At 51.0% G+C, this 25667-nt stretch overlaps 1 protein-coding gene across 2 annotated transcripts in view; it reads right to left on the bottom strand.

The window, feature by feature from the left end:
• The window catches only part of EGFLAM (EGF like, fibronectin type III and laminin G domains), a 137865-nt gene that overhangs the window by 43413 nt on the left and 68785 nt on the right, over positions 1-25667 (bottom strand). For both annotated transcript variants that reach the window (XM_037063204.1, XM_037063205.1), the window contains exons 7-11: positions 22696-22862; positions 4625-4746; positions 3757-4075; positions 2997-3097; positions 1814-1914 (exon numbers count right to left, since the gene is read on the bottom strand). In XM_037063204.1, coding sequence (XP_036919099.1) covers positions 1814-1914; positions 2997-3097; positions 3757-4075; positions 4625-4746; positions 22696-22862 — 810 coding nt within the window. The remainder of the gene's footprint in view (positions 1-1813; positions 1915-2996; positions 3098-3756; positions 4076-4624; positions 4747-22695; positions 22863-25667) is intronic.

Here is a 25667-nt window from a genome sequence, read left to right as displayed (position 1 = left end):
CTGTCAGGGTGACGGCCTCCTCCAGGGTCACAGGTATCGAGGGCAGGTTACATAGATGCACAGAAGAACTAGAAGCCTGTTCCCTGGGACAACGTGAGTCTAGTTATCTTACATCTGCCCATAAAACCATTCAATGTGGAGCTTTAACCCAATTTTCTCTGCAGCTTAGAAACTGATGGGCAGCTGAGCACTTCCTTACCCTCTTCAGAGGTTACCAGATGTGAAGTCGATTCAAGGTGCAGCAAATCAGAACCTGAGTCATTTTGCTTCCAGGGATTTCTCAGGGGAAGTCCCCCAGCTTCCAAATGGCAGGTTCAGTGACTCGAATGAAATGTAAAAAAGCCAAGTGCTCAGAGTGGTCACTATGCCTGACATCTCAGATTTTGATCCCTCCCCGTCAACTTCCAAACAGCCACCATGTCACTTCCCAGTGGGTCCTGAGGCTGCCCGTGGAAAGGGAAGCATGGCTGGCATCATCCTTGTCAGGACTTGAACTAACCTCAGCCCACTCTCACAGCCTCTCTCTGTCTCGAGACCCTCAGCAGAGGGAAAAGGGGTGGAGAGGCACTGTGGGGAGACACGGGCACCACTCAGCAGGAGCTGCAGAGCTGGGGCTGCTCACCACCAGCTGCCGGTGCCGCCAGTGTCCCTTGGATCCTCCCACGTTAGAGCCCCGACAGGTCCAAACCGGTGCCCAGGTCCTGGTGGCCGATATCCGACTCCCAGGAGCCCAGGAAGGGGGGCCATCTCCTACCCCAAGTGGGATGCTCAACGGTCTTCTCCAACAAAACCAAATATACTTTCTCATGCTGAAACAATCAAAGACAACAATGGCTGACGCTGAGAGCTTGCTACAGGTCAGGCGCTGCTCTGAGCACCATGCACATCACCCCACTTAACCCTCACAACAGCCCTCTGGAGTCCTCAAGAGGGAAACACAGGCTTGGAGAGGGTGTCATTTGCTGAAGATCTGGCAGCGGTGCGGTCCGGATCTTAACCAGTGGGCTCTGGAGAAGGATGAGGCTGATCCTCTCTGGTTGCTCTCAAGCAGGTGCCGTGCACACCTTCATGAAGGTGCTTAAAGCACTGACCCAGCTGCTGAACTCTGCCCGCAGGAAACCGTGCCCAACCTCAAGGTGGCCTCCAAAGCGCTTTGGGAGAGAACTGACCAGGGCAGAGGACGGGAGCCAAACAGCCTACCGCCTCAGCCCTGAGGGAAGATGAGGGGACCCGTGGAGTCTGTGGCTCCTCTCTGCTCTCCATGGCTGTCAGTCCTGACAGCAGTATTGACCACAGGGGACAGGGAGAAGGTGCCAGTCCTGTCCCATCACATCCACAGGGTTCCAGGGGAGAAGGGGCTTTGCCCCTGGGACTCTCGACTGCACTGCCAGAGCCCACAGCAGTGCCTGGGGCACTGCGGGCGCTCCAGAAACACTTGCCGGTAAAGGAATGAACAAATGAACCTGGTACCCTGGCAACCCTGAAACCCCAGTGTTTGGGAAACAGCCCACGGCCCTCACACACACCGTTCTTCATCCACGGGGACCCAGGCTGCACTAACTCTGGTCACACTATAAAAACGTGCCATATCTTGCCATGCATAACGTGCACCATTTTGCCCAGGTTTTTAAGGGAATGATAAGGATGTGCATTATACATAGGTATAATGAATACATACCATGGGTATAATAATGGTGACAATAATCCCACTGATAATGCACACAACATGTGGGTGTGCATTATCCATGGCAAAATATGGTAAATATAACATAGGGTGGTAGGAAGAAACCTGTGGGCTTTTGGCAGGAGTCACCTGAACTGGAGGGAACGTCGGATGATGGCCAGAGACATGAAGTCGCCCCGCTCGTGTTCGTTCTCCCCACAGTAGAGCAGTAAGCCATCCTCCGCCTCGGCCTGCGGGACACACAGAAGCCACAGGAACGATGAGCACGTCCTGGTCCACGAAGCGACACCGGGAAACACTCCTGAGTATGAGACTTGAGCGTTCCCCTCTGTGGCCCTATTCACAGAGGGACAAGCACGTGGACGCCAGTGAATGAATCCCCGGGCACCTGCTCACAGTTCAGTTCCAACGCACCGCTGACAGTGCGTGGCACAGACTGTGAGGGGCAGCAGGGAGGTGACGGAGGAAGGCACCTCATTTCTGACCTGCTCTTTTCCTGGCGCTGTGGGTCCACCAGCAGGGCCTCAGGAAAACCAGGGCACCAAGGCCAGGGTGACAGAGGCTGTTCTTAGTTAGCTCATCAGTTCTACTCTCACCAGAGAGCATCCTATAGTTTTCCTTTTTTTTTTTACTTCCCTCTGAGAAGCATGCACATTCGCTTCTTTCCTTCTACCAGGGGAACAAGGCCTTAACAACAGCCCTGGATACCCTAGTTTGGTTTCCCCCAGGTGGGCTATTCTAGTCTGCAACAAATCATCTTGTGGACAATCAACATCACAACCATGACCTCAAAGGGGACTTGTTCCCAGATCTCCAGACATTGTCACATCATCTGAGGGACCCCAAAGAGTCACTGTGAGCTGGGGCCACTGCCTGAGCTCTGAGCTGCAGGGGGTCAGAGCAGAGGGCACCGCCCAGGCCTCACTCTGTGCCAGGCTGTGCGTTTTAGTTCTTATTTGTTCAGTTACGGCCACTGCAATGACAGCAAATGTCTGGGCTCCTTTAACAGGTGTTTGGGATGAGGATGCATTGTGCCTTCTCACATCTTGGCCAGGGAGGAGTCACTTTTATGAGCAACGTGGCTAGGACCCAAACATCCTCTCTGGGAAGCTTCAGGCCAGCCACTGCCGCTGTTCAACAACGTGCAGAGCCCACCCGCCCTTCACTGGTGCCCTTGAGTGTGTGAATGGGCCCATTGATCTTGCTACCTGTGGACAGGCTCTGTGTCGTATTTACCTCCCTGCTTCCTCTCCCCCTCCCTATTGTGATAGGATATCCAGTGGGCACTCATCAAACAACTAGCCCTTCTTACCCGAAATTCAAGGGTAATGTGAAATGCCCGATGGGAGTTCTTCAAAGGTTCAAAGGTTACATAAGAGTAGCCAAAGAACTGAGGGTACTGTATAGCGATATCTGAAAGAGAAAAAGAGAACACAAAACAGGCTGTTTCCTCTTCAAATGCAAAAACCAACGTACACCATTGCTTGGAGGCCGTTCACTGAAAAGCTCTGATCTGTGAGACCTAGTTTCCTATTTCCTTTTCTCTACTTTTCACCCTGTAATTCTCATTCTTGGGGTTGTCGGGCTCCTGATGTTCTCGGGGAGAACCTGGACCTTTGGAGAGTGTCACCTGCGCCCCGACAGAGAAACGGATGGCCGCAGGATCACCGACCCCCGCTTCCCAGCCGTGCCCCTCTGCGATCTCAGTGGGCTCCGTCGCTGCCTCTCTCGACTTCCATGCACCCATCTCGGCTGCATCTCTTCCAGTCGAGATGTGAGTACAGCACAGCCCACCTCCCAGGTGCCACCAGGATGATTCTTAAGTACACCCAAAGCACGCATGTGTGGCCCGCACATGTGGCACACACAGAAACAGGGCTGCTCTCCCGGGAAATGATGGGAGCGGCCTCCTGGTTGCCCTGCCCAGCTCATTTAATGACGTACACATGGGAGAAGGGGCTTATCTTAGAGAAAGGGCTGGAAAGAGCCACAGATGGGCAGCAGAAGTGCCCTTCTGGCTCCCAGTGGGGCCCACCCAGCACCATGCCCCCCCCCCCCAACCAAGGACCTACCTTCTGAGCAGCTCTCACCGCCTTTGCCCAGGTTGCAATGGCATCGAGACCGCCCCCTGGTGTAGTCATTGGCACAGAAGCTGTCAATAGGGCAGAGAGTCTCATCGCAAGACGTGTCGAAGAGCCTCGGCATCCTGGGCACGCCATTCAGGTCCTCTCTCTTCACTGGAGTGGGCTGGGGAGCCGCCATCATCATGGGGAGGGACGCTGCGGTCGGGGGCACAAGCTTAGAAATGGGTTTTGGGTCTGATCCTGGTGCCATCTTGGATTCCACCAATAATTTCTCATTCTCCGCTTTGATAGCAGGAAGTGGTTTAACCTAAAGCCAGAAAAAGAGGAACACAGAGCACCAGCATTAGGCTGCCCTCTTATGGTGGTCGCTTCTGATGCATCCTACAACCCAGGGTGTAGATGGGGCAGGTGGTACTGACTCTCATTCATGGATAAAGACCTTGAGGCTCAGGGATTTGAGTACTTTGCTTTGTGTTACTCAGAAGAGCAATAGTAAAGCTGATGCTATATGATTGATTATTGCAATGTCACAAAGATGGGATTTTCAAGAAATTGCTCATTTCCCTATAATACCTGACTCTGTAAAACCGTGCTGGGTGGGAAATCGCAACATGTTTTCCCAAACTGTGAAGCGAGCAGGCAGGGCTGGCCACAGAACATCAGCATGGCTGGTGCTTAGTTACCACTAATTTATGATCAGCCAGAGCCTAACAGTCAGAGGAAATAAATGTGTTAAAAGCAAATGAGCCGATTTAAGTCAGTTCTAAGTAAAGTGCTCACAGTCTGCTGGCCAAATTGCCTCATTCAGCAAGAAAACAAAAGTACCCTGGGTTTTAAGAACAGAGATTTCTCTTACCTCCTCAAAGAAAATATCCAAGTCAAGGTCGTCTTCAAAGCCATCGTCGTCGTCGTCCTCACTCCCGCCTGAGCCGGTTACATAATGGGGTCCATAGTAGCCGCTTCCTGCCTCCTCGGGGCCTTTGCAGGGAGGAGGAGCAAACACGCTGCTGTGAACACACCCTCCAGCCCCTCGTCTCTCCTGACCAGTCACCGACACTGCGCCCAGTGGGCTGGACGGGTGGCCACACAAAGAATTCAACACAGAAGAGGGAGCATCGACACGCACAAAGTATGAAAAACAGTTCGTCTCATACGTAATCCAGAAAATGCCAATTAAACCCAGGAAGGGCTGCCCTTTTATCCCGGCAAGATTGGCAAAAATGTCAGCAATGAAAAATATCACCAAGGATGGGATCAATGGGGACTCACACATACTGATGTCAGGCGTGCGCGACCGCTCTGCAGGGCACTTGGAAGTATTTATAAAGTAGAAAATGTTCACACCTATAGACCCAGCAACCTTATCCTAAATTACAACATCGAGAAAAACATACACCAGGTGATATGCAAAACATGTCCATAGCCTTAGGATTTGTAACAGTAAAAAAGATCTGAAATTTGCTATTTAGAATAGCAAGTAACACCCATCTACCTACCCACAGAGATGGGAAAAGGAACTGGAGTGTATCTGTGGGATGGAATGCTATGTGTCAGGGAACTGAATGGGGGAGCATCTAGCAAAGCGTCACCGTGCCCCTAACCTCATACCACGTCATGCCCATGTGCGAGTTGCTAATGAACACACCCAGTTTGGTGCTATTTATGAAAAAAGTCAACAGCAAGCAAAAGTTAATATACTATTTAAGGATGCATGTCTCTGTAGTTTAAATGACTAAAAAAGTCCACCAGCGACTAAAATACCCATGGGAGAGAAGAAGGGTGTGCACGAGGCGCCACAGGGCCTTTGAGGGTCTCTGTAACATCCTACTCCTCAGGGTAGGTGCTGGGTATGTGTGAGGGGTCATCTTAATGGGCTGGCCAAAAAGTTCATTACGTGTTTTTCTGTACAATGGCTCTAGTAGTGCTTAGTTGTCTTTAACTTCATTCAAAACAATTTTGTTAGACTGTACTGTGACAGCTGTCATATCAGCGTGCATTTAAAAAGAAACTTATCAAAATAAGTGATTTTTTGGTGTAGCCATTTTAATACCGAAGATGGAAGGAAATAAGCAACATTTTCTGCACATTGCGCTTATTATTTCAAGAAAGGGAAAAATGCAACTGAAATACAAAAAAAGATTTGTGCAGTGTGTGGAGAAGGTGCTGGGACTGATGGAACGTGTCAAAAGTGGTTTGTGAAGTTTCTTGTACTATTGACATTTTGTATTTTGGCCAAATAATTCTTTGTGGGGCTGTCTTATGCATTGGAAGGTGTTTAGCAGCACCCCTGGCCTTTACCCACTTAGAAGGCAATAGCGGGAGACAACCAACATACTCAAAGTACCCAAATCAATGAAGTTATTGGTGAAAATAAAAAATGTGTCTTATTTTACAAAAAAAAAAAAGTAACAGACTTTTTGGTCAACCTAATATTTTTGTTATATATTTTTTTAAATTATTTAAATTAAATAAAAAGAGACATTTTACTGAAGCAAACACCCCCATACCTAGGGAAAGGGGATCCGATATGGTATCTTGGGGCCCCACCACTTCCATTCACTTTAGCAGGACAACGGGGTTTTCAGCTCTGGAAGGCGGCCTGAGAACTCTTAGGAAACAGTACAGAGTACTGTCCTTCAGGGATGGTCAGATTCACATCTTCCTTCAGCTGTCAACCATAAGACCTACCAATCCGCAGCAGTCCTGACTGGGCTGGACACAGGGAGCTCGCCCTGGCCAGTGGAAGTCTGTCAGCGTCCCGCTCCACAGCGCCCCCTTCTTCCCAGCAGGTTTGGGCAAGTAGGGAAGCCGCTGCCTGCTCTACACAGGCGCACAAGGCGCAGGCGCCGGTCTCCAGGGCAGCAGCAACGGGCAACAGATCTGACTTTACAGGCTCACTGATTGTTAGACATGAAGGGTTTGCATGACTTGGTGGGGGAGGGAAGGAGAGAGGGAGGAAAACACTGAAAACAAACTGAACTTAAAAGACATTCTGCTTTCAGAATAAGCTAAGCCCAATACCTTTCTTGAAAGCAAATTCACCCTCTTCTAAGCAAAACAGCAAGCAGCTTGCAAACAAGGGTGAAGGAAAGGACGGAAAGGGACTATGGGCAGTGTTCTCAGCAGATGGCTGCTGAGCAGAAATCGCTCCCAGACCAGGAAGAGGGAGACCCTGGGGTGGGGGGTGGCAGGTGATCTGGAGACAGCAGGAGGGAGCTGTTCTCAGGCAGCCGGCCGGGCGCATCTTGGCGGAGGTGGGGTAACACACCGCCTCCAGGCCTGTGGATACCAGACTTACACCTGGATGCAAGTGCTTTTCAGCCACCTGCATCCACCCAGCCCAGTGGGGGCCGATGTCTTCACACAGAAAGAGGGTTGGGACACCCTGGGTCTCTTGTCTCGCATCTGCGTATCTTTCTACTTCTCTCTACGCCTCTGTCTCTTTCTCTGGGTCTCCTTCTCTTCTCTGTCCCCTTCTCACTATCCATTTCTGTGTCTGCCTCTCTCCTACACTCAGAACTGTTGGATTTCAGAAGAAAGAACCCACTTGGTAATAAAAGAATTGTACTGCACACACATGAAGAAAGCTGGGTTTTATCTTCAGTGGGCTGGTCTCCCTCTTTCCCCAGGTGTCTTTTCTTGCCCCGCACGCATTTTCATCATTCTCGTTCCATTCTCATCTGTGCTGAGATTTTCCACTTCGTTTTATGATACCTATCTGGAAAAGACTTTCAAAGATTCCCCCACCCCACCCTGCCATCGCCCAGAGGAGGAACCCCAAGCCCCTTGGTCAAGAATTCAAGGATCTCAGATACCACCTCCTCCTTCTGCCTTCTACCACCGTTACTTATCGAAGCCTAGTCCCTCTCCCTTAGGAACAGGTACAGTTGTGTGTTTAACATGAAACATTGCTAAACTTTACAGTGGTCCCGCAAGGTTAACTATGGTTCATCTTACTCTGTAGGTAAGTCCACTGAAGCTCATGGAGGTGAAGTGACCTAAGACCAAAGACTCTGCCACTGGCAGAGCCTGACTCCAAGCCAGGCCTGTCTGGCTGCTGCCNCCCCCCCCCCCCCCCCCCCCCCCCGAGAGAAGTGGCCACCGTGTCGTTCCAGGAGCCTGGGATTCTGAAAACTCACATTTATTGATCATTTGCACTGGGCCAGGAGCTTTTCACACACAGTTTCTGACAGTTCACACAAAACCCTGTGAAATTGCTACTATTGCTCCCATTTCACCACGTGGAGATGTGAACTCAGCGACATTAAAGTACTTGATCAAAGGCAGGCAGACAGTAGACAGCGGAGCTAGAGTTCGTCCTTGGACTCTGTGATTGAACCATGCCATTTATAACCTGACTCCAAATTATGCCACCAGCTTCCTCCCTCTTCAAAAGTCTCAAAGGACAAACTCGTCCACCAGTTGACTCTGAAATACACCTTGTGTCTTCTGACCCCAACACTTTCCTTGATGACCTTCTCCACCTTGCCATCCTGCTCCCCTCCCCCACACCCTTCTGCGTAGCCTACCCATCCTTCCAGCTGCACTCATCCTGTGGAGACAGAGTGTATCGTAAAAAAGCCCAAATCAAGTGCTATTTTAAGGAGAAAACTCTTTTGGAGAAAAAAATGGAGGCTCCACGAAAGATGGTGTGGCCGAGACCCATCAGACATTGCTGCATCTCCTGCCGCACGGGGTTGTCCGTACGCAGACATCCGGTCCTTTGTGAGCACCGAATCAGCTCCCATGGCTTGATGGAATCGGCAGATGTTTAAGAAAATCTTTATAACCTCTGAATTCCCAGCCTGGGAATGATGCCTGTTTCCCGACCCAGCTGTGAATCCCTCGAGGGCAGAAACTGTGGTTTACACTTCCGATCTTCNTAAGGAGAAAACTCTTTTGGAGAAAAAAAATGGAGGCTCCACGAAAGATGGTGTGGCCGAGACCTATCAGACACTGCTGCATCTCCTGCCGCACGGGGTTGTCCGTACGCAGACATCCGGTCCTTTGTGAGCACCGAATCAGCTCCCATGGCTTGATGGAATCGGCAGATGTTTAAGAAAATCTTTATAACCTCTGAATTCCCAGCCTTGGAATGATGCCTGTTTCCCGACCCAGCTGTGAATCCCTCGAGGGCAGAAACTGTGGTTTACACTTCCGATCTTCCTTCCCATCCTCATTTCCCTGACACTCTGTGCGCTCACTGAGAACGGTGCTTCTGTTCTCCAGCCGCACTGGCTCTGTCCTGGCCCAGTGGGCCATGCCCTGGAAAGGAAGCCTTACAGGGTCAGACTCGGCCCCCAAGTCCACAGACAGTCCCTCAAAACGGCCCCCATTCCTGACCCTTTCCCCAACTCAGACTAGAATTTTCAAGTTGAAAGAGACCTCAGACACCAGGCAGTCCAAACATCTCACTCCATAAATGCGTGAACTGAGGCCACAGAGGAGAAGCGACTTCCTGCCCCGTAACTCCCCCTGCCCAGAAGTTGATCTTGGAGGAAGCTCCTTGAAGAAAGGCCCATGCGCGCCCGTGCTGCTGCCGGGACCAAGTGCTGCCGCAGTGAGAGTGGAAATGACTCCGGATCCTCTGCTCAGCTTGACAAGGAAAATGAGGGGTACACTGCTCACTACATAAAGGTCTTTGGTGTTTATATAAATCACTGTGTTGACACTGTATACAACATGTCTCTTTAATGCCAGATGTTGCTTAGTTTGGGAACAGAAAGGGCATGAGATAAGAGTGGGCAAAGGAATATGAAATTACAAAGACTCGGAGTCAAAGAAATTTTGACTTTTGTAGAAAGAAGTGAGCCATCAGCTAGCACAGCAAGTCCATTTTACAGAGGGGTAAACTGATGTCCAATGAACCCATGGGACTCGCCCAGAGAGGCAGCTCGTTCATGGCAGAGCTGAGCTGGAATTCTGGACTCAAGTACTCTTCGCAGCCCCTCAGACTCCCTGTCTCCCATTGCTAGTAGTCATTTCTAATGGGGAGGGAATGCACACGGAGAGGACCAGACACAGCAGGACCAGAAGGAACCTGGAATAGAGCTTCCTGCTGTTACGTCCCACCAGCCTCCACCTCAGATCTCAAATCCAGGGCTTACACGAAGTTTTTGCTAATGCTATTGCTAAATGAAGACAGAATGTACAGTCCAAGCCAGTGATAAGAATTCTCCCAGTAGCCTGGGGCTATTATAATTAAAGCCCGTAACTTATCTCTTTCTACTTGGCACTTTGTTAATTAGGAAAAGGGAAAATTAAAAAGGAGGCATTTATTTAAAACCAGGACAGTCTAACCACTGACTGCATGCAAAACAAGTTCAAGGGTATTCTAATATAGGAGAAGCTAATACACAAAAACACACATTTCTATTAATTAGTTAAAGATGGCTTTTATTTTACAAAATAACTGTATGTTTGTTTTTATAAAGGTAACATAGCTTTTCCGTATATACATAGTGAGTTTCTTTGATGTATCAAAATGGTATGATTATGATTTTTTAAATCCCAACAGGTTTTTCATGGAATTAAAAAACTGACTCTATAGTGTATGTTGAAGAGCAAAAAGTCAAGGACAGATAGTTTGAAGAAGAACAAGGTGCAGCAGAATTACCTATGAGTACCACGACTTTATAAAGCTACAGAAATCCTTTCTCAGTGTGGCACTGAGAAGGTGCTGTCACAAATCAGGGAGAAAGGGTGAACAATTCCGTGCATGGTGTTGGGGTGGCTGGTTTTCTGTATGAAAACAAATATTAAACTAGGCTCCTTCTTCTCCATACCTAACAGTAAATCCCAGGTAGATTCAAAGCCTGAATATGAGAACCAAAAATTTTAAACTTGTGGAATAAAATATAGGATTTCGTTTAATTAGTTAAGGAAAGGGAAGTAGTTTTAAAAACCTAGGAAACATAAATCATAAGTAAAATCTGAAATATAATCACATGAGTCAAATACTTCTTTTCAATAATTGATACAATAAGTGAAGTACAAGATAAGTCACAAAGTAGTAGATGTTTGCTGCACATGTTATTGATTAAGGGTTAGTATTTAAATGTATGTATATAACTAATATATCTATCAATCAATGCTTATTCATGTTTATCTATACATGCTTATATCCCAATAAAAACAGGCGAAGCATATAAGCAGTCAATTCACAGGAAGACTAACAGATAGGAAATTGTGTGTGAGCTCACCAGGGATGGGAAAACGCAAATCCAAACAGTAACGACACACTCCTTTACATCCACCAGCACGACCTTATTTAAAAGCCTGGCAACACCGGTGTTGGTGATGGCTGCGAACACACAGGGAACCGATCTTCTCACAGGGGATGGAGGCGTGCCCGACCACCTCGCAGCTCCACCTGTGAAGGCTTAGCTCAAGGAAACGCAGGGGAGATTGTTGGCCGTGGCACGTTTCTCGCGCGAGAATCGGAACAGTTGCAACAACCGGCATCAAACTGAGGAGCGAGTGCCCGATGGCGTGCGCGTAGGGGGGCCACCGTACAGTAGGGACACCTCGCGAACCGGAACTTTGCAATTCAACCCCCGTGAAAGTACAAAAACGAGTCACGAAAGGGTGCTTACTACGTCACGGCGCTGCAGTTGTGAGGAATCTTTTAAAAGGTTCAAAACCACGGGGTGCAGCAGGGCGTGTCCGCTTTCCGCCTCTGCGCCCCCCGGGGCCTTTAACCCCATGCACATTGTCAGAGACCCCCGCTTCCACACGCAACCAGGCCTTGCTGACCCTCAACCCCCTGCCGTGGAAGAAATCCCACTCCGCTCTCCTCGGCCCTCCCCCATGTCACTGCCACTCCGGTGCCAACCCACCGCCCAGCTCCCTGATCCACCGAGTCAGCCCCGCCCCTGCCAGCCCCAGGCTGCAGGGCGCACGGCGTGTGCCTCCTGTCACTGAGTCCTCACCCAACCTCGTCACTAGGTCTGTGACCAAACTGAAAGGACACATAAGGACACCGATTCTCAAGAGGTAGGTCACTACAGCATCTAATCATGTCACGAAGAAAGGACGTCATTCGAGGACCCGCAGCAGTTATACGTGCGCATGTTTGCTGGCCTGGGTCGTGAACCCCTGGAAGGCAAGGACTGGTCCAGTTCCCTTTGAAAAGGGTTTGGTGAAAACAGGTATTTGTGACATTAATGGCTGTGTCTTTATGGTGACTTCTTTACTGCATGCACGCGTTATGACTTTCGGTGCTAACATGTAGTTTATATGAAGCTGTATTCAATTTCCTTATATATTTGACTTGGTTCTATTCACACTGATGATTTCACACCAATCAGTGGGCAGGAAAAAATTCAGTTCTTTGTGCCATTAAGACCCAACTCTGATGATAAGTAAGATATCATAAAGGCCTCAGGTGACTGAAGAGATTTCAGCTTCTCCTTGCGAACTTTTCTTTCCAGTGCAAAAACTAAAATCTAAAATGAGTGGCCCTCTCTCCCGTTTTGGTGGGGACTTGTTAGTCGCGGAAGCGGTCAGTGAGCCGAGGCCATGTGCAGACCTGCTCTGTTCTGCCCCCTCAACCTGGTCAAGTGACTGCAAACTAACTCCAAACAACTCTTCGCGCTCTGAAAGTCTGTGACCTGTCGCCATCTGCTGACTTGTGAACTACCGCCATCTGGGGACGCGCCTGCCTACTGGGTCCTGAGGAGCCCATTGTGGGTCAGTTCCTACTGCTGGTGATCCTCAGAATCTGCTGAGCTCTGGGATCCCTTATGACCATGTGATCAAGACCACCGATGGGAGGAACATTCCACTGGGCCAGGACGAGTCTGCGTGCACATTTTTCAGCAGGGGAGAGCCTGGGGTGGAATTAGAAGGCAGCTGATCATGCTCCAGACCTCTGTTCTCCCTGCCAGTGGGAGCGAGAAGCTGGAACCACCACAGCCTTGAGTGAGACCCCAGCTTAAACAATGGGTGGTTTCATTCAGACAGCACATGATTTCCTTCTGAAATAAAAAAACTGTCTCAAAAGTGTGTTTCACTACGGACAGTGTCTGTCACAACACTTGTGGCTGGACCAGCAGGTAAGAGGCTTGGGTTTCAAATGCCATCCATAATGCCAATGGCTGTGCACACGTCTGCCCATCAGGGCCACGAGAGAGGTCACAGCCCCGCCCCACTCCGCCCCCTGGAGGCATCCAAAGGGCAAATGTGAACTTGGACGTGCGGAAAGATGCGGACACTGTCCAGCGGCCCGGCTTCGTGAACAGTAGTGAAGCAACCCGAATGTCCATCGATGAAGGATCTGTTACACGAACGTGGTGAAGCTGCGGAGTGAGGTACACTGTGGTTACCCAAGTTACTGAGGTATCTCCAGTCACTCACATCCAAACATGTGTACAGCATTTTGTCACACCCCAGAAAGTATGTAAGTACAATGACCTCATTATTGGATTAAGAAACGGTACATTATTTACCAAATGGTGATAGTGGCCATGTCTGGATGCTGAGTGTAGAGATAATGCCAGCATTTTTATTTCCTACACCTTTTACGCTGTTTGAATGTTTTCCTAATAATAAGCATGGGTTACCTTTTCTATTTAGAGACGATCAAAATGCAGCCTCTGCTCTGGGATTATTGCCACGGTTCCCCTCACTGGTCCCCCTGCCCCACCGGAGTCCTTCCTTCACACGCCAGGGAGTGCTGTTGCTGACCCTAAAAGCAAGTTCTTTTCACTCCTCCCCTCCACCCATCTCCCAGTCTTCCTGTCTCTATTTGAGTAAAAAACAAGCCCAGCCGCCTCCAGTGGCCTCCTAGATCCCAGTCAGCCTCCAACAATGACCCTGTCTTTCCACTCCCCTCCTTCCCTCACCCCTCTGAATCTGGCCACAAGGCTCTCCCTCCCCTCCCCGAACACACACCATCCCAGGAGGCTCCTGCATCAGGACCTTGGCGTTTGATAGAACACACTTCCCAAGGGGGAAGGTGGACGGATGCACGGACAGACACAGACAGACAGTCGATCCAGATGTATACGTCCAGAGAGCTCACCCCATTCTTCTGGGCCCGAATGTCACTGCTCAGGAGGCTCTCTCACTGCCCATCACCTCCCATTTTGTTTTCCTTCGTGGCCTTCGTCCCCATCTGCCATGCCCTTCGCATGTCTTCAGTGTACCTGTCCTCCCTGTCTGCCGGCCTGGGACGTCAACTCTGCAAGGTCAGGAATCTTCCTCTTGCCTGTTTTGTTCAGGGCTGAATTCTCAGCATCTGAAACAGTACCCGGCACATGGTGGGCACTCGATTGTCATTTGAGAGAACAAGTGGGCACATTGTAAAGTGACTCGGGGAACTGATCCTTCGTAAGATGAGAATCGCCCCCAGAAGGGGGTCACCAGGCCAGGACCTGCCACAGAGGGACCTCGGGGTGGGGGGGCTTCCGCATCACCCTGGGCCTCCGTCCTCAGATGCTGACTGAGGTGGTGTTCCGCGGCTCTGTGGGTGTGCAAACCCTCAATCAACAACAGTTTCAGAGTGGGGTCTCAGGGTCTCATGGTCTCTGCACTCAGTACACTCAGCTAAACAGGTCAAGACGAAAGAGCTAAGCTCTATGTTCTAAATCAGTGAGTAAAGACCAATTCCAAACTCTTTCGGACTCCACAGAAAAGGCACCATTCTCTTATCAGATGAGACAATACTGCTACTTCTTGGGGTGACTCCTTCCCTATGTGCCCCCGACTCAGCTCTGCCCTTCGGCACTCTGGAGGCCACAGAAGGCTGGCCTGGGTGGCTCCCAGCCAGGTTCTGCCCATCAGGCATCTTCAGCAGGAGAGTGGGTGGAGGGAGGAAAATGAGTCAGACTCTTTGTTCTTCAATGTCCATCCTATGAGGTTGTCGCAGGACATGTGTCTGAAGGTCACAGCTCTTGCCAGATGGCCCTCCCTGTCTGTCTCCAGAAGTTGGTAATTGCTTCCTCTTGATTTCCTTTCATCTGTCTGAACATCTGAAAAGTCCCTTCACTAATTTCACTTCAAATGACCCAATTGCACGTGCCTCTGTCTCCGGCTGGGCGTCTGGTGACACCTGACATCATCAGAAGAGTCATCTCTTCTCCCACGGTTGTGTCTGACTTGCACGTGGGTGTGTTCCACTTTCAGCTGAGCAATCCGATGAGACCCAACAGACTCGGCCAGAGGCAGTGTCCCTGCCGTCCGTCTGTCGGTCGGCCACTGTGTCGGGCTGACTTCATGTAACCCCTCCTCTGGGCTAAACCGAGGCTGAGGCCCGACTTGTTCTCATCAAAGAACCCGATTCAGGGACTGAAATGCTAAGAAACCGTCCAAATGGAGAACTGTGTAAAAGTTACAAGTGCTTTAACGGAAAGAACGGTGAAGATTAACCACGAAACGAGGAGTCTGAAGGAAAGAACAGAATGGATAACAAGGAAATGGAAGGCAGCAAAGGAAAAATCGTTAACGTTTGGGTATGGCTCAGTACCACACATTAATGTCTAAAAATCCGTTGAGACAGAGAGGAATAAATAGCACGAGCAGCTCACATGCAGCCGACTGAACAGATGCTGCAGTAGAAACCGGGGCGCTGGTAGTGCCTTTCTTTAGAAAATTGTATTTGCTTATTTATCACTTGCTTTAGTCTTTCTTCCCTAACTAGCTGGAGGGGGTAAAATATCGGTGTACTGATAACGAGTAAACGGAGGGTGATGAAGGACGCACAGAGGCCTCAGAAGAGCAATTAGCAGGTAGCGGGTATTTATTTACACAGCTAAGTGAATCATTTCCCTTAGAACCAGTCAGGTCGTGCCAGTGACTGCTGCGCGGATTTACACACGGCGGGGCCACAGCTCGACCGACGAGTGCGTGAGCAGAGGGCTCCAAGTACAGAATCACACCCGGAGTTATGTCTAGGTACAGACCGCACACTTAGCATGCAGATTGCCTAGGCTTTGAGTGAAACCAATGATTTGTTCTCTCTCCTGTTTCCTTGTGTGCCTTCCATTCCCAAGATTTACAAATCCGTGAGCTCACCAATTTACCGCCTCTTCACTCCCAGCTCCGGGAGCGACGCCAAGCAAAGCCAGCCAGTCCCCACCGCCCCCCCCCCCCCNTGTGCGCACCCCCCCCCCCCCCCCCCCCCCCGCTGCTCTCTCGAGGTGTCAGGAGCAGCCCAAGCCTCTCTGAATACCACTGGGTTGTAGGCTCTCCGCGTCTCTTATTTATTTCAGAACACTTGTGTAAAAAGTGACTTGCAGGGATATTTATCAAGGCGACAATTTCATTCACACACACTCATTGATTGGTTCCAAGTTGGACAAAATTGCTCCCCATGAGATCCCCCAAATTTCCTGGAGGATCTGCACAAGTCAGCCAACTGTGTCCCAGGGGCTACACCTGGACAGCCACCTGCTTTTGTACTGCTGAACTGTCACAGCCCAAGACGCAGCTGCTCCTGCCCGGTGCCAGCTCAGCGGATGGGCACTCAGGGTCCCTGTAAATGCTCTGCGGGAAGCGTGGGCTGTTCCGTCGGGCTGTTCCGTCAGCCAATCCGCCAGCGCCAGCTCTGAGGTCTATACCGATTTCCTCCTTCCTTCTCTCTCTTTCTTGCTCCTTACTCTTTATCCTATGAAAGCTTCCTGCCTTTGGCCCCATTTCCCAGTTTTCTGACCTCTGAGAATGGAGACCACTCACTCAGGGAAGCATTGAGTCAACTTGGTTTCTGTCACCTCAATTGTCTTCTTTAATCGTGTTTAACAATCCAGGAGTTCACAATGGTTTTTGTACTCCTAAATGGTTGAAAGGCTTTAGAAATGGGTAATCCCTTGGGACACATGAAAACTGTATGAAATTCACATTCCAGTGCCCATTGACACAGTTTCACTGGGACACAGGCACCCACATTGTCTACAGCTGCTTCCATGCCGAGGTGGCCCGAAAACCCCACCCGGTGGCTATCTTGCCCTCCAGAGAAAAACCCGACGCCTCTCGTGTAAGCGAGTGGTTAACAGTGGGAGGTTAAAAAAAAACAAGCGAACACACATAACCACCAGAGGCTCAGCGCTAACTCTGTGGGGCGTGTCTCGTTCCCCTTTTCCTCTCACCTAACCCAGGATGTGCCTGAGTAGTGGCAGCCACGAAATTTTTTTGTGCCTCACCCTCTGAATTCTCTGACGTCTCTTCAATCCACAGCCTTCTAAAACTCACCAACTGACCCAAACCCATGCTCGTGAGTCTTCCTGACCACACTCCTGCGGTCCCTCGCATTCTTCCACTTCCGTCAGCAGAGCTTCTGCTCCTGGACCTTTGTTTCTGAACTGTGACGTTCTGATGCCTCCAAGATCCAAGAACAGAGCCCAGGGCATGAGTCACAGAGAAAGAGCCGCAGACCAGCTGCCACCGTGCAGTGAGATACACCACCCTTCAGCAGTCGCTCCTGGGACAACTCTCCTTCATCTCGGAGAGTGAGGAGAGGCTGTAACCTCTATTCACATGCATTTCCCCAAATAACCCTGAGAAGTAGAAAATATTGCCCACGGAAGACATCACTGTGCCCATTTTACAGATAAGAACACTGAGGCCCAGAGATTAGGTGCCTTTCTCAAGAAGATCTCAGGGCAAGGCAGTAAAAGCACAGTGCTCCTGGCCTTCAGACCCAGACGTGCCGGCCACATCCTGCTCTGTCTGAAGGAGCCGATGACTGGAAGCAGTGAGGTGTGTTCAGGGCTTGGTGGGGGCTCTTCAAAGGCAGCAGGCTATGTGGATGACGGAAAGTGGCAGGACTTTGCAAAAGCTGCCTCCCGCCCTTCCCTGATCGCTTCCTGCAGGCTGATTCAGGGCCACGGCTATCTCACAGGAGGCCTCACTAGTGACTGGGATAAAGGAGCTCTCTCTTGTGGCTGCAGAGTGACAACGTCTACCCAGGAATGTTGGCGTGCTGAGCTGGTCCCTGGGGAGATGGTCAGGCAATTAAAAACCATGGCCCGAATCTCAGAGCAAACCTGGGAAAACTCCAGATTCACACGCAGACACTTGCGTGACAAAGGGCACGAACAGACACATGGCCAACAGAGCTGAATTGAGCGACATCTCAGTGAGCAGGGAGGCAGAGAGGAAAAGTGGGGTGAGGGGCGGGGGTCGTGGTGGGGAACACTGTGGAATCAGTTTTACTGCAGAAATTTGATTGCTTTGCGCCAAGGTGGGTTTGTCTCAGTTCATTCAGTACCAGGAGGTGTTTTCGAAACTGCTGGAGAAATTGGATTGTGGGGAGAACACGGCAAAAACCAAAGAAAGCAAACAACTCCCATGCTTCCCTGTGTGATCTCCAAGGCTCTGAGACCACAGCTAGACATATTAGGGCCAGAGGAGAACTTTAGTATAAAAATGATATGATCATTTTTTTTATGATCAAGAAAGAACACAGGCACAAAATATGGGCTTGGTGAGAAAATGTCTCGTTTCCTTGCTCACCCTCCATTCTACTGAATTATTCTCTTAATCGCTGGAATCTCTCTGACACACCTCTTTTCCATCCTTCTTGCCTTGAACTTAATCCCCCTGGGTCTGCTTTCTCCATTCTCTCCTTCCTGCCTCTCTTTTACTCTATTTACTTTTTCTTATCTGTGTCACATTGCAATTCTGAGGCCTTGACTTTGCCTGTAAACTGTGCCAACGGGGCTAGGCTGGCAGGTTCCTAGACCACCTTTCTCCTCCCGTCTCCTCATTGAGTTTTCCAGACAAAGGCAGGGGAAAGTCAGCCAGCCTCCAAGGCAGTGCCTGTGTCTCGAAGTCACATCTGGTCACTCCTGCACTCAGTCAGTACTCAGAGGAGCGCCTCCTCTGGCCGGGGTGCTGCAAAACAACCTTGAGCCAACCATTCCACCCCAGGATGGGGCTTAGCCTGGAGGCTCGAGACAGATGACATGGGTTTCGGGCACAGAGAGGGCCCAGAGGACCTCCAGCAGGAACGGGGCCGAGGTAATAACGAGGGCGCAGCCTGTCCGAGGAAGTGACATCGGTGCTAAGGAGCAGGCAGTGGGGATGGTCACGGCAGAGTCTGGGGAGGGAGAGTTCCAGCAGGGACAACAGGGTGTCCTCCGGGCAGGACAGAGGGAAACGACCTTCAGGAGGAAAAAAAGAATGCCTTCAGCTGGGGACGGCCCTGAGGATGTCAAGTTCACTTCGGTGGGGAACCGGGCTGTGTTGCTGCCTCTGTCACGGGGACAGAGCCCGAGAAATTACATGGTCCGGGGGCCAGGATTACCTAACCGCCCAGGGGAGGTTAGTACATGTCTAAAGTTGGTCACACGCGTGAGTTATTTTTGATTCTGTTTCATTTGCCTTTGGTAAAAAGAAAAACACTTTCTGACTTTGGCCATCTCTATTATTTATAGTTCATATTGTCATTACTTGTCCCATCCTTCTCAGATCCCAGATAATAAGTGCCTGGCGGGGCCGGTATGTGCCCTCCAAAGCCCCCCGTGTCTGTGAGGGTCCACAGACACCCCTGTTCCGACGAGCTCGTTTATGAAATTAATCACAGAGGTAAAAGAACACCACGGAGCGCCGTGGCAGATTATAATGCTCTTGGCATTGCTTAAAAAATGTAGCAGGCTGGGGCAAAAAGTGAGAGACCGTGACCTAAGCCTCGGTGTTGCCTTGAGGACCAGAGCAGGTGCTGGCAGGGGAGGCGAGTCCCGGTGAGGGGATGGAAGCAACCGCAGGGGAACGTGATTGTTCGTCCAGGTCACTGAAGGGCTCCCTCGCTCCTTCGGGTGCAGGGACACTAAACGTCTTAGGGCTTTCTTCCCCTGCCCAGTGACTTTGTGGAGACGATCTGTGCACACTGGGCGCGCCTAGCAACACCTGGTGAAGCCGTCAACACCCTCCTCCTTCCTTGCACACTCAGGCGGAGCGCTGACAAAACCCTGGCCCTGGCTTTCATTAGTCACAGACGTAAGAGCGTCGGAGATCTGCGCGCCGTCCCACGAAGCAGTGAAGCTGCTAACAGGCACTGGCACTGGCAGGTCCCAGGAATCCTGCGCTGGCTGCTTGGTGGGGCTCAAGTGCTGTTTTTCCTTGGAACCAGGCGGGTGGAGGCCTAAAACAGGCAAGAGGAGCCCGCGAGTGGCTGTGCCCAGGGCGGGATCTGAGGGCTCCCAAGGGGAGCTCTGCGCCTGAGCAGTGACCTTGAACATCCCGTTGGAGCAAAGGGGGCATCACACCAAGAACACATCCCTGCAGGAAGGACCCTGAGGAGGGCGAGCCCAGCAGGTAGCAACACTGTTCTCAGAAATTCCTTCAGGGCCACCTTCCAACCATTTACCTGGGCTGGGATCTCACGAATCGGGAGGGCCATGGGTTACTGGCTCCCAGGGCCACACAGATGTAACTGGGTGAATTTCAGGCCCACGTGGATGTACGGCACGGCTCACAAGTTTTCAACGAAAAACGTTCTCACGGGTTGGCCCCATGCTGCCAGGACTTCCTCGGCCCGTCTGTTGTATTTCATCGCTGACCTCACTCCTCTCGTGCTACTTTGCATTGGAAGACTAGGAACGTCCTTTCATTCGAATCTCACTCGGGGAAGTGGCTTCGCAGGCAGCCAAACCCGAGTTCAAATCTTGCCTTTATAATTTTCATTCTTGGCAAAATGCGTAACCTTTCAAAAACTCACCCTTTAAAAATCTATAAAAAGGAACACCATTCCACCGGTACGGGGCTTTCTGGGAGGAGGGGCACGGGATTTGCTCGGTGGCATGCTCGGTGTGGCGCCTGGGCCGCCGGAGGCTCTCGCGGTGGCAGCTCTGGTACCGACAACCGGCTGCAGTGCAGACAAATGCTACTGGGGAATGCGGTAGCTTCACCCACTGGAAAATGGGTTTTGGAAACGAAATAATGGTCTAGACTAGAAGCAGAGATGAACTGTGGATGTGCCAGAGTGCGGGATTCTCTGAAACGGCAGAGGTGATTGGGAGAAAACCCACAACAGAGATCCCAGTTACTGCACGTTCTTAGGGGTCCCTGAAAGAGGCCGTCTGACACAGTCCACGTCCGTCACCCTGATTTAAGGAGCCGTATCCATGTCAAAGCAGTTCAACTGTATTCGTTGAGAATATGCCATAACTGAGAGTTTTTCCTCAATCAGCCATCTCCCTACACACAATCACTGAAAGGATAACATTTTACTTCTCAAAGGAGCCCGGTGGTAATGACATTTTACATATCTGTAAAGCACTTTCACGTCCTCATCCCATGTCACCCACAAGCCTGGGATCCACCAATGGGGCGATGCCTATCGGAACCTCCGAGACCAGACCTCACGCCCCTGCTCCTGTCCCGCTCTGAGACCACACCACGTCCAGGGCCAGCATGCGCCACTCCACCTCACTCTGCTCCCGTCGGGTCTCTGTGGAGGAGACACTGTGGACGGAAGGAAGGAGCTGAGCGTGGATCAGCTCACAGCGTGGGAGCAGAGGTGTTCAGTGCTGGACTCTGGGTGGGGGGGCACCCTGGGCGCCTGCTCCACTTGTCACAAAGACAAACTAAATGTCAAAAAGTCAGATCTGAGGCTTGCCCCAATTCCTGTTACCCCGAGTTTTGGCCACACATCACAAGTTTAACGAAAGATCATAGCACAGACCTCAGCCAGCAGGAGTGGAAGGAGACGCTCCTTGGATATGAAACAGAATCATTAACGTTTCTTCTGGAAAGAAGGAGCTTCGTGGCCCATTGTATGCCTGGGGAGTTTTCGCTTCTAAACTCTGAAGAAGAGGAGTCCACCCTTGATTCCCAGTTACTATGCTTGTAACAGTGCATGCGTGGCCCCCTCACAGGTCCACCTCCCCCAGGAATCCCACTTGAAGGGCGAAGGAAGGAGCCCTGACCCTCAAGGACAGGGCAGGGGTCATTATTCTCAGAAGAGTCAAAATTCCTAGCACTCGGAGGACTCAGTGAATCTCCACCCCCGATAAGAGCACTGACCTTGGAAGTCAGCTGTGTGGGTGTTTTGAGAGCGGAGCAAAGTTTACTCAGACCTACAAACCAGTACAAATGGCGCTCTGCGCTGGCCCGCGGAAAGCCAGCTGACCGGAGACGGCGTCAGGCGCGCTTCCTCCCCAGGGAAAGAGGGCCCAGGGTGACCACAGGGCTCTTCGGACAAAAACTTGGAGGAATTTATTGGCACCAACTGAGATTACAGTCTTCAAACCAAAAAGGGGCAACACTCAGTTCTGAGGCCTCCCCACTCCACAGGGTTGCAGCTGCATGTCCACATGCCCCGACTTTGAGAGGACAAAGGTCCCTACGCAGGGGTGGCAAGGGGGCCTCAGTGACTGAAGTATTGCTCCTGAATTGCTCCTGGGAAAGCTTCTTAAGCCCTAGGCTGTAATCCAGAGCCTAACATTTCAAAACTCCTCAGGAGCCCTGCTAGACACCCAGGCTCCCCCAGTCCTCCAGAGAGGCCCTGTGACAGACAGGGACTGACACACCACTGGGCCCCAGTTACCTGTCACCCCTCCAGGGCCTCCTTGGGTTGTCCCTGACCATCATCCGGAGGGACTGATTTACCCAAGTGTCCTTGATTGGCATGAGAACAATAGCCCTGAAGAGTCTGGGAGCATCATTTTTAATCCTATGAGTTTAAAATGAACCCATGTTTTCAAAAGATAAAAAGTTGAGGGGGGAGGCGGGCTGTGGTATGTGCTCTGTTCCTGTGATCGTGAAAGAAAACTGACCTCACACTCCCTCGGGACGGCACAAAAATAAATCTACTGACCTTGTATCCCCGTCAAAAGCCTCGGACACCCGAGGGCTGGGAAAACTGGAGCAGAGAAGGCCCTGGAGCACCCTGTGTGGGCTGCCCTTCTGCAGGGCACCCAGTGGGTCGGCCTCGGTGACCTTGGCCACGCGACTGCGCCTGTCCTTCCGGAGGGCCCCGGTACTCACGGGAGGTCCGGACGGTGTCGCTGGGTGGGCTGCGGGGGCTCGGGCCGTGGGGGTTGACAGCCCTCACAGCAAACCGGTAGTTGGTGTGTGGATCGAGGCCCTTGATAACCATGGAGTCCATCTGGAGGTGCTCTTGGATTAAGGCCCAGCCCTTGTCGAAATCTGGTCTGTGTTGATTCAAGGACAGAACAGAGCAAAAGGTGGTCATTCAGAAACAGCAGAGGATGGGACGCTCACAGGCTGTGTCACCTGTGGCGCCTGGCCTCTGGGAGCAACACGTACAAAAACCAGTGAGCGTTTCCCACCCCAAAGTCATCTTGACATGAAATCACAGGTCATTGTTTCTAAGTCCCTGCCAATAAAGGCAAGGAGATACTGTTTAGGGCCCGTTTTTAAGCACTGTTTAAAGATCGGCCGCTTTTCCTTGCGAGGCCTTGACGGCAGAGAAAAAATCCCCACGTAGGAGTTCACTGTCCGAGGCTTTGTCTTCCAGATGTTTCATGAGCAAGCCCTCCCCTGAGGGCCCCCGTTCCTGGAGGCCAGGGGCGCACAGGTTCCCTCCACTCACAGTCTGTTCACGAAATAAACAGATATGAACTTTGTGGGGTGACTAATTCATATGAATCGTCACGGAAAAGCCAAGAAGACTCTGTTGTTCATGGCCATTCTTCTTACTCCGAACGAAACTGCACAACGGGGCCAACTTGTGGGGTTTTCTCATGTCCCCGGAGGGTACAGCCCTCCACTCGGAGCTGCCGTCCAGAGCAGCAGGGGGTGGAGGGTCGGAGTGCGGCTCTGGGGCTGACGGAGCCGCTCAGGTCCTGCCTCTGCCACGAGCTAGCCCTGTTTACGGGGGGTGGCAGGGACCAAAGTCATCTCCTGGAGGGCAGGCCACTGGTAGTCCCTGCCTACACTGCTGCATGAGCGTTCTAGGAACCCATCTGGATCAGTGCACCGGCCGGCGTTGTTGTGAGAGGCTGTGTTCAGCTTCAGTGAATTTTTTTGAAGACTCTTTCAACGCGTTTGCCCATTTCATGATGGGAGTTATGAGCGCACCTGCCCGCACCGCACTGAGTGCTCAGCAGCATTTGACCAAAAACGGCATGAACCCTGTGTCCCACCTTCTCTGTTCACCCAATCTCGCCCTGAGTGACTTTTTTTTGTTGTTTCCCTGGATGAAAAAGTCCTCAAAGGGAAACATTTTGCCAATGTGGAAGAGATGAAACCAAAAACAGCAAGAGCCCTGAAAGGCATCAGAATCGACGAGTTAAAAACTGTTCTGAGCAGTGGGAAAAACATCTCGACAGGTGTGTTGCATCAAATGGAGAGCACTTGGAAGGTGACTGAAGTTCAAACACGTAAGAATAAGTACACAACTTTTTATGAATAAATTCCATTTTGGGGGGTCCCCCATCATAACTTCCCTAAATATTCATTTTTCTCATCTCTAAAGTGGGAGTAACAAAAGTCCTAACCTAAGGGGCTGTCACGCAGGTGAAATAAGACCCATGTCCTCAGCAGAGTGTGAGCACTGAGCACTCACGTGTGTCGGCCATTCTCCCAGGAACTGCCCCACGGCCCAGAGCGGGTGGCTACCCTGGGCCACCTGCTCACTCCAGACCTGGGTCCGGGTGGCCAGGCAGCCCCTGGAATGTGGCTAGTCTAAACTGAGAGGTGCTGTGAATGTAAAACATACCTTGGATTTTAAAGGGAAAAATGCAAAATATCCCCTTGACTACACATTGAAATGTATTCTGGGTGATAAGAGCTGCCCAATGGGAATGATTGTGGGTGACCGGGGACAGCGTGGGTGGCCGAGTTGGATGGAGTGCAGGTTCTGTGTTAATAGCTAATAACAGTCACTGTTTACCCAGTTCTTATGAAGTACAGCCGTCCCGCCTTGTCCAGGGGGGTCAATTCCTAGACCCCCAGTGGATGTCTGAAACTGCAGATAGTACCAAACCTATACTGTGTTTTTTCCTATACATACGTAGCTGTGATAAACTTAATTTACCAATTAGAGATCCACAAGAATAACTAATAGTAAAGCAGAACAATTATAACAATGTACTGTAATAAAACTTAGGTAGATGAGGTTTCTCTCTCTCTTTCAAACGTCTTAAGTACTGTGCTCACCTTCTGACTTAAAGGAAGCGTGTTACAGCTTCTCTCCGGCATTTCCGAAGAGCTAGCATCTTGTGCTTTGGGGCCATTGGTAAGTCAAACAGGGGTGACTTAAACACAAGCACTGTGACACCACGACAGTGGGTCTGCCCTTCCTACTGGTCACTCCGATAACCAAGACAGCTGCTAAGGGACTGATGGGCGGGCAGCGCACACAGTGCGCATGCCCGGGAGAAAGTGATGAATAGCACCCCCAGCAGGAGGAGTGGACCGGGACAATGCGAGATTTCATCAACGCTACACAGAACAATGGTGCAATTTAAAATTCATGAATTATTTATTTCTGAAATCTCCAGTGTAATATTTTCAGGTCACGGTTGACCACAGATCACTGAAACCATGGAGAGGGAAACCCCGAGTGAGGGGAACCACTGGACCAAGCCTGTTCTAGCACTTTCAGTTCACTGACTTCCCCGAGCCGCACTATGCAGTCGACAATCATCTTAAACACCCCTCTCTCCATCCCTCCTTTTTAGAGAGGAAACTAAGGCATCAAACAGGTGGGTCACTTGCGGTACGTCACACAGCTGATACGTGGTGAGGCCAACTCGGGTTGATGGAGGAAGGTTAGACTAAGAAAATGCTCGATACTGGGGGAAACACGGGGGCAACAGCGGCTGGGGCTATTCTCCACCCTGGCCCTTGCTGCCCGGCCCCGCGCCCAGCGTTCTGCGGCTGAGCACCTCTGCTCACAGGTATTCATACGGCAGAAAGCGGAGAAGACGGATGTCTGCACTGGAGGAGACACTTGCTGGGCATGAACACAGAGACTCAGTTGGCTGCGGGGA

Source organism: Sturnira hondurensis, unplaced genomic scaffold (assembly GCF_014824575.4).
Source record: "Sturnira hondurensis isolate 20B ecotype Veracruz unplaced genomic scaffold, ASM1482457v3 Scaffold0014384, whole genome shotgun sequence".
NCBI lineage: Eukaryota > Metazoa > Chordata > Mammalia > Chiroptera > Phyllostomidae > Sturnira > Sturnira hondurensis.
Note: the sequence above shows the minus strand (reverse complement) of the source record. Positions and strands in the feature narration are given on the sequence as shown.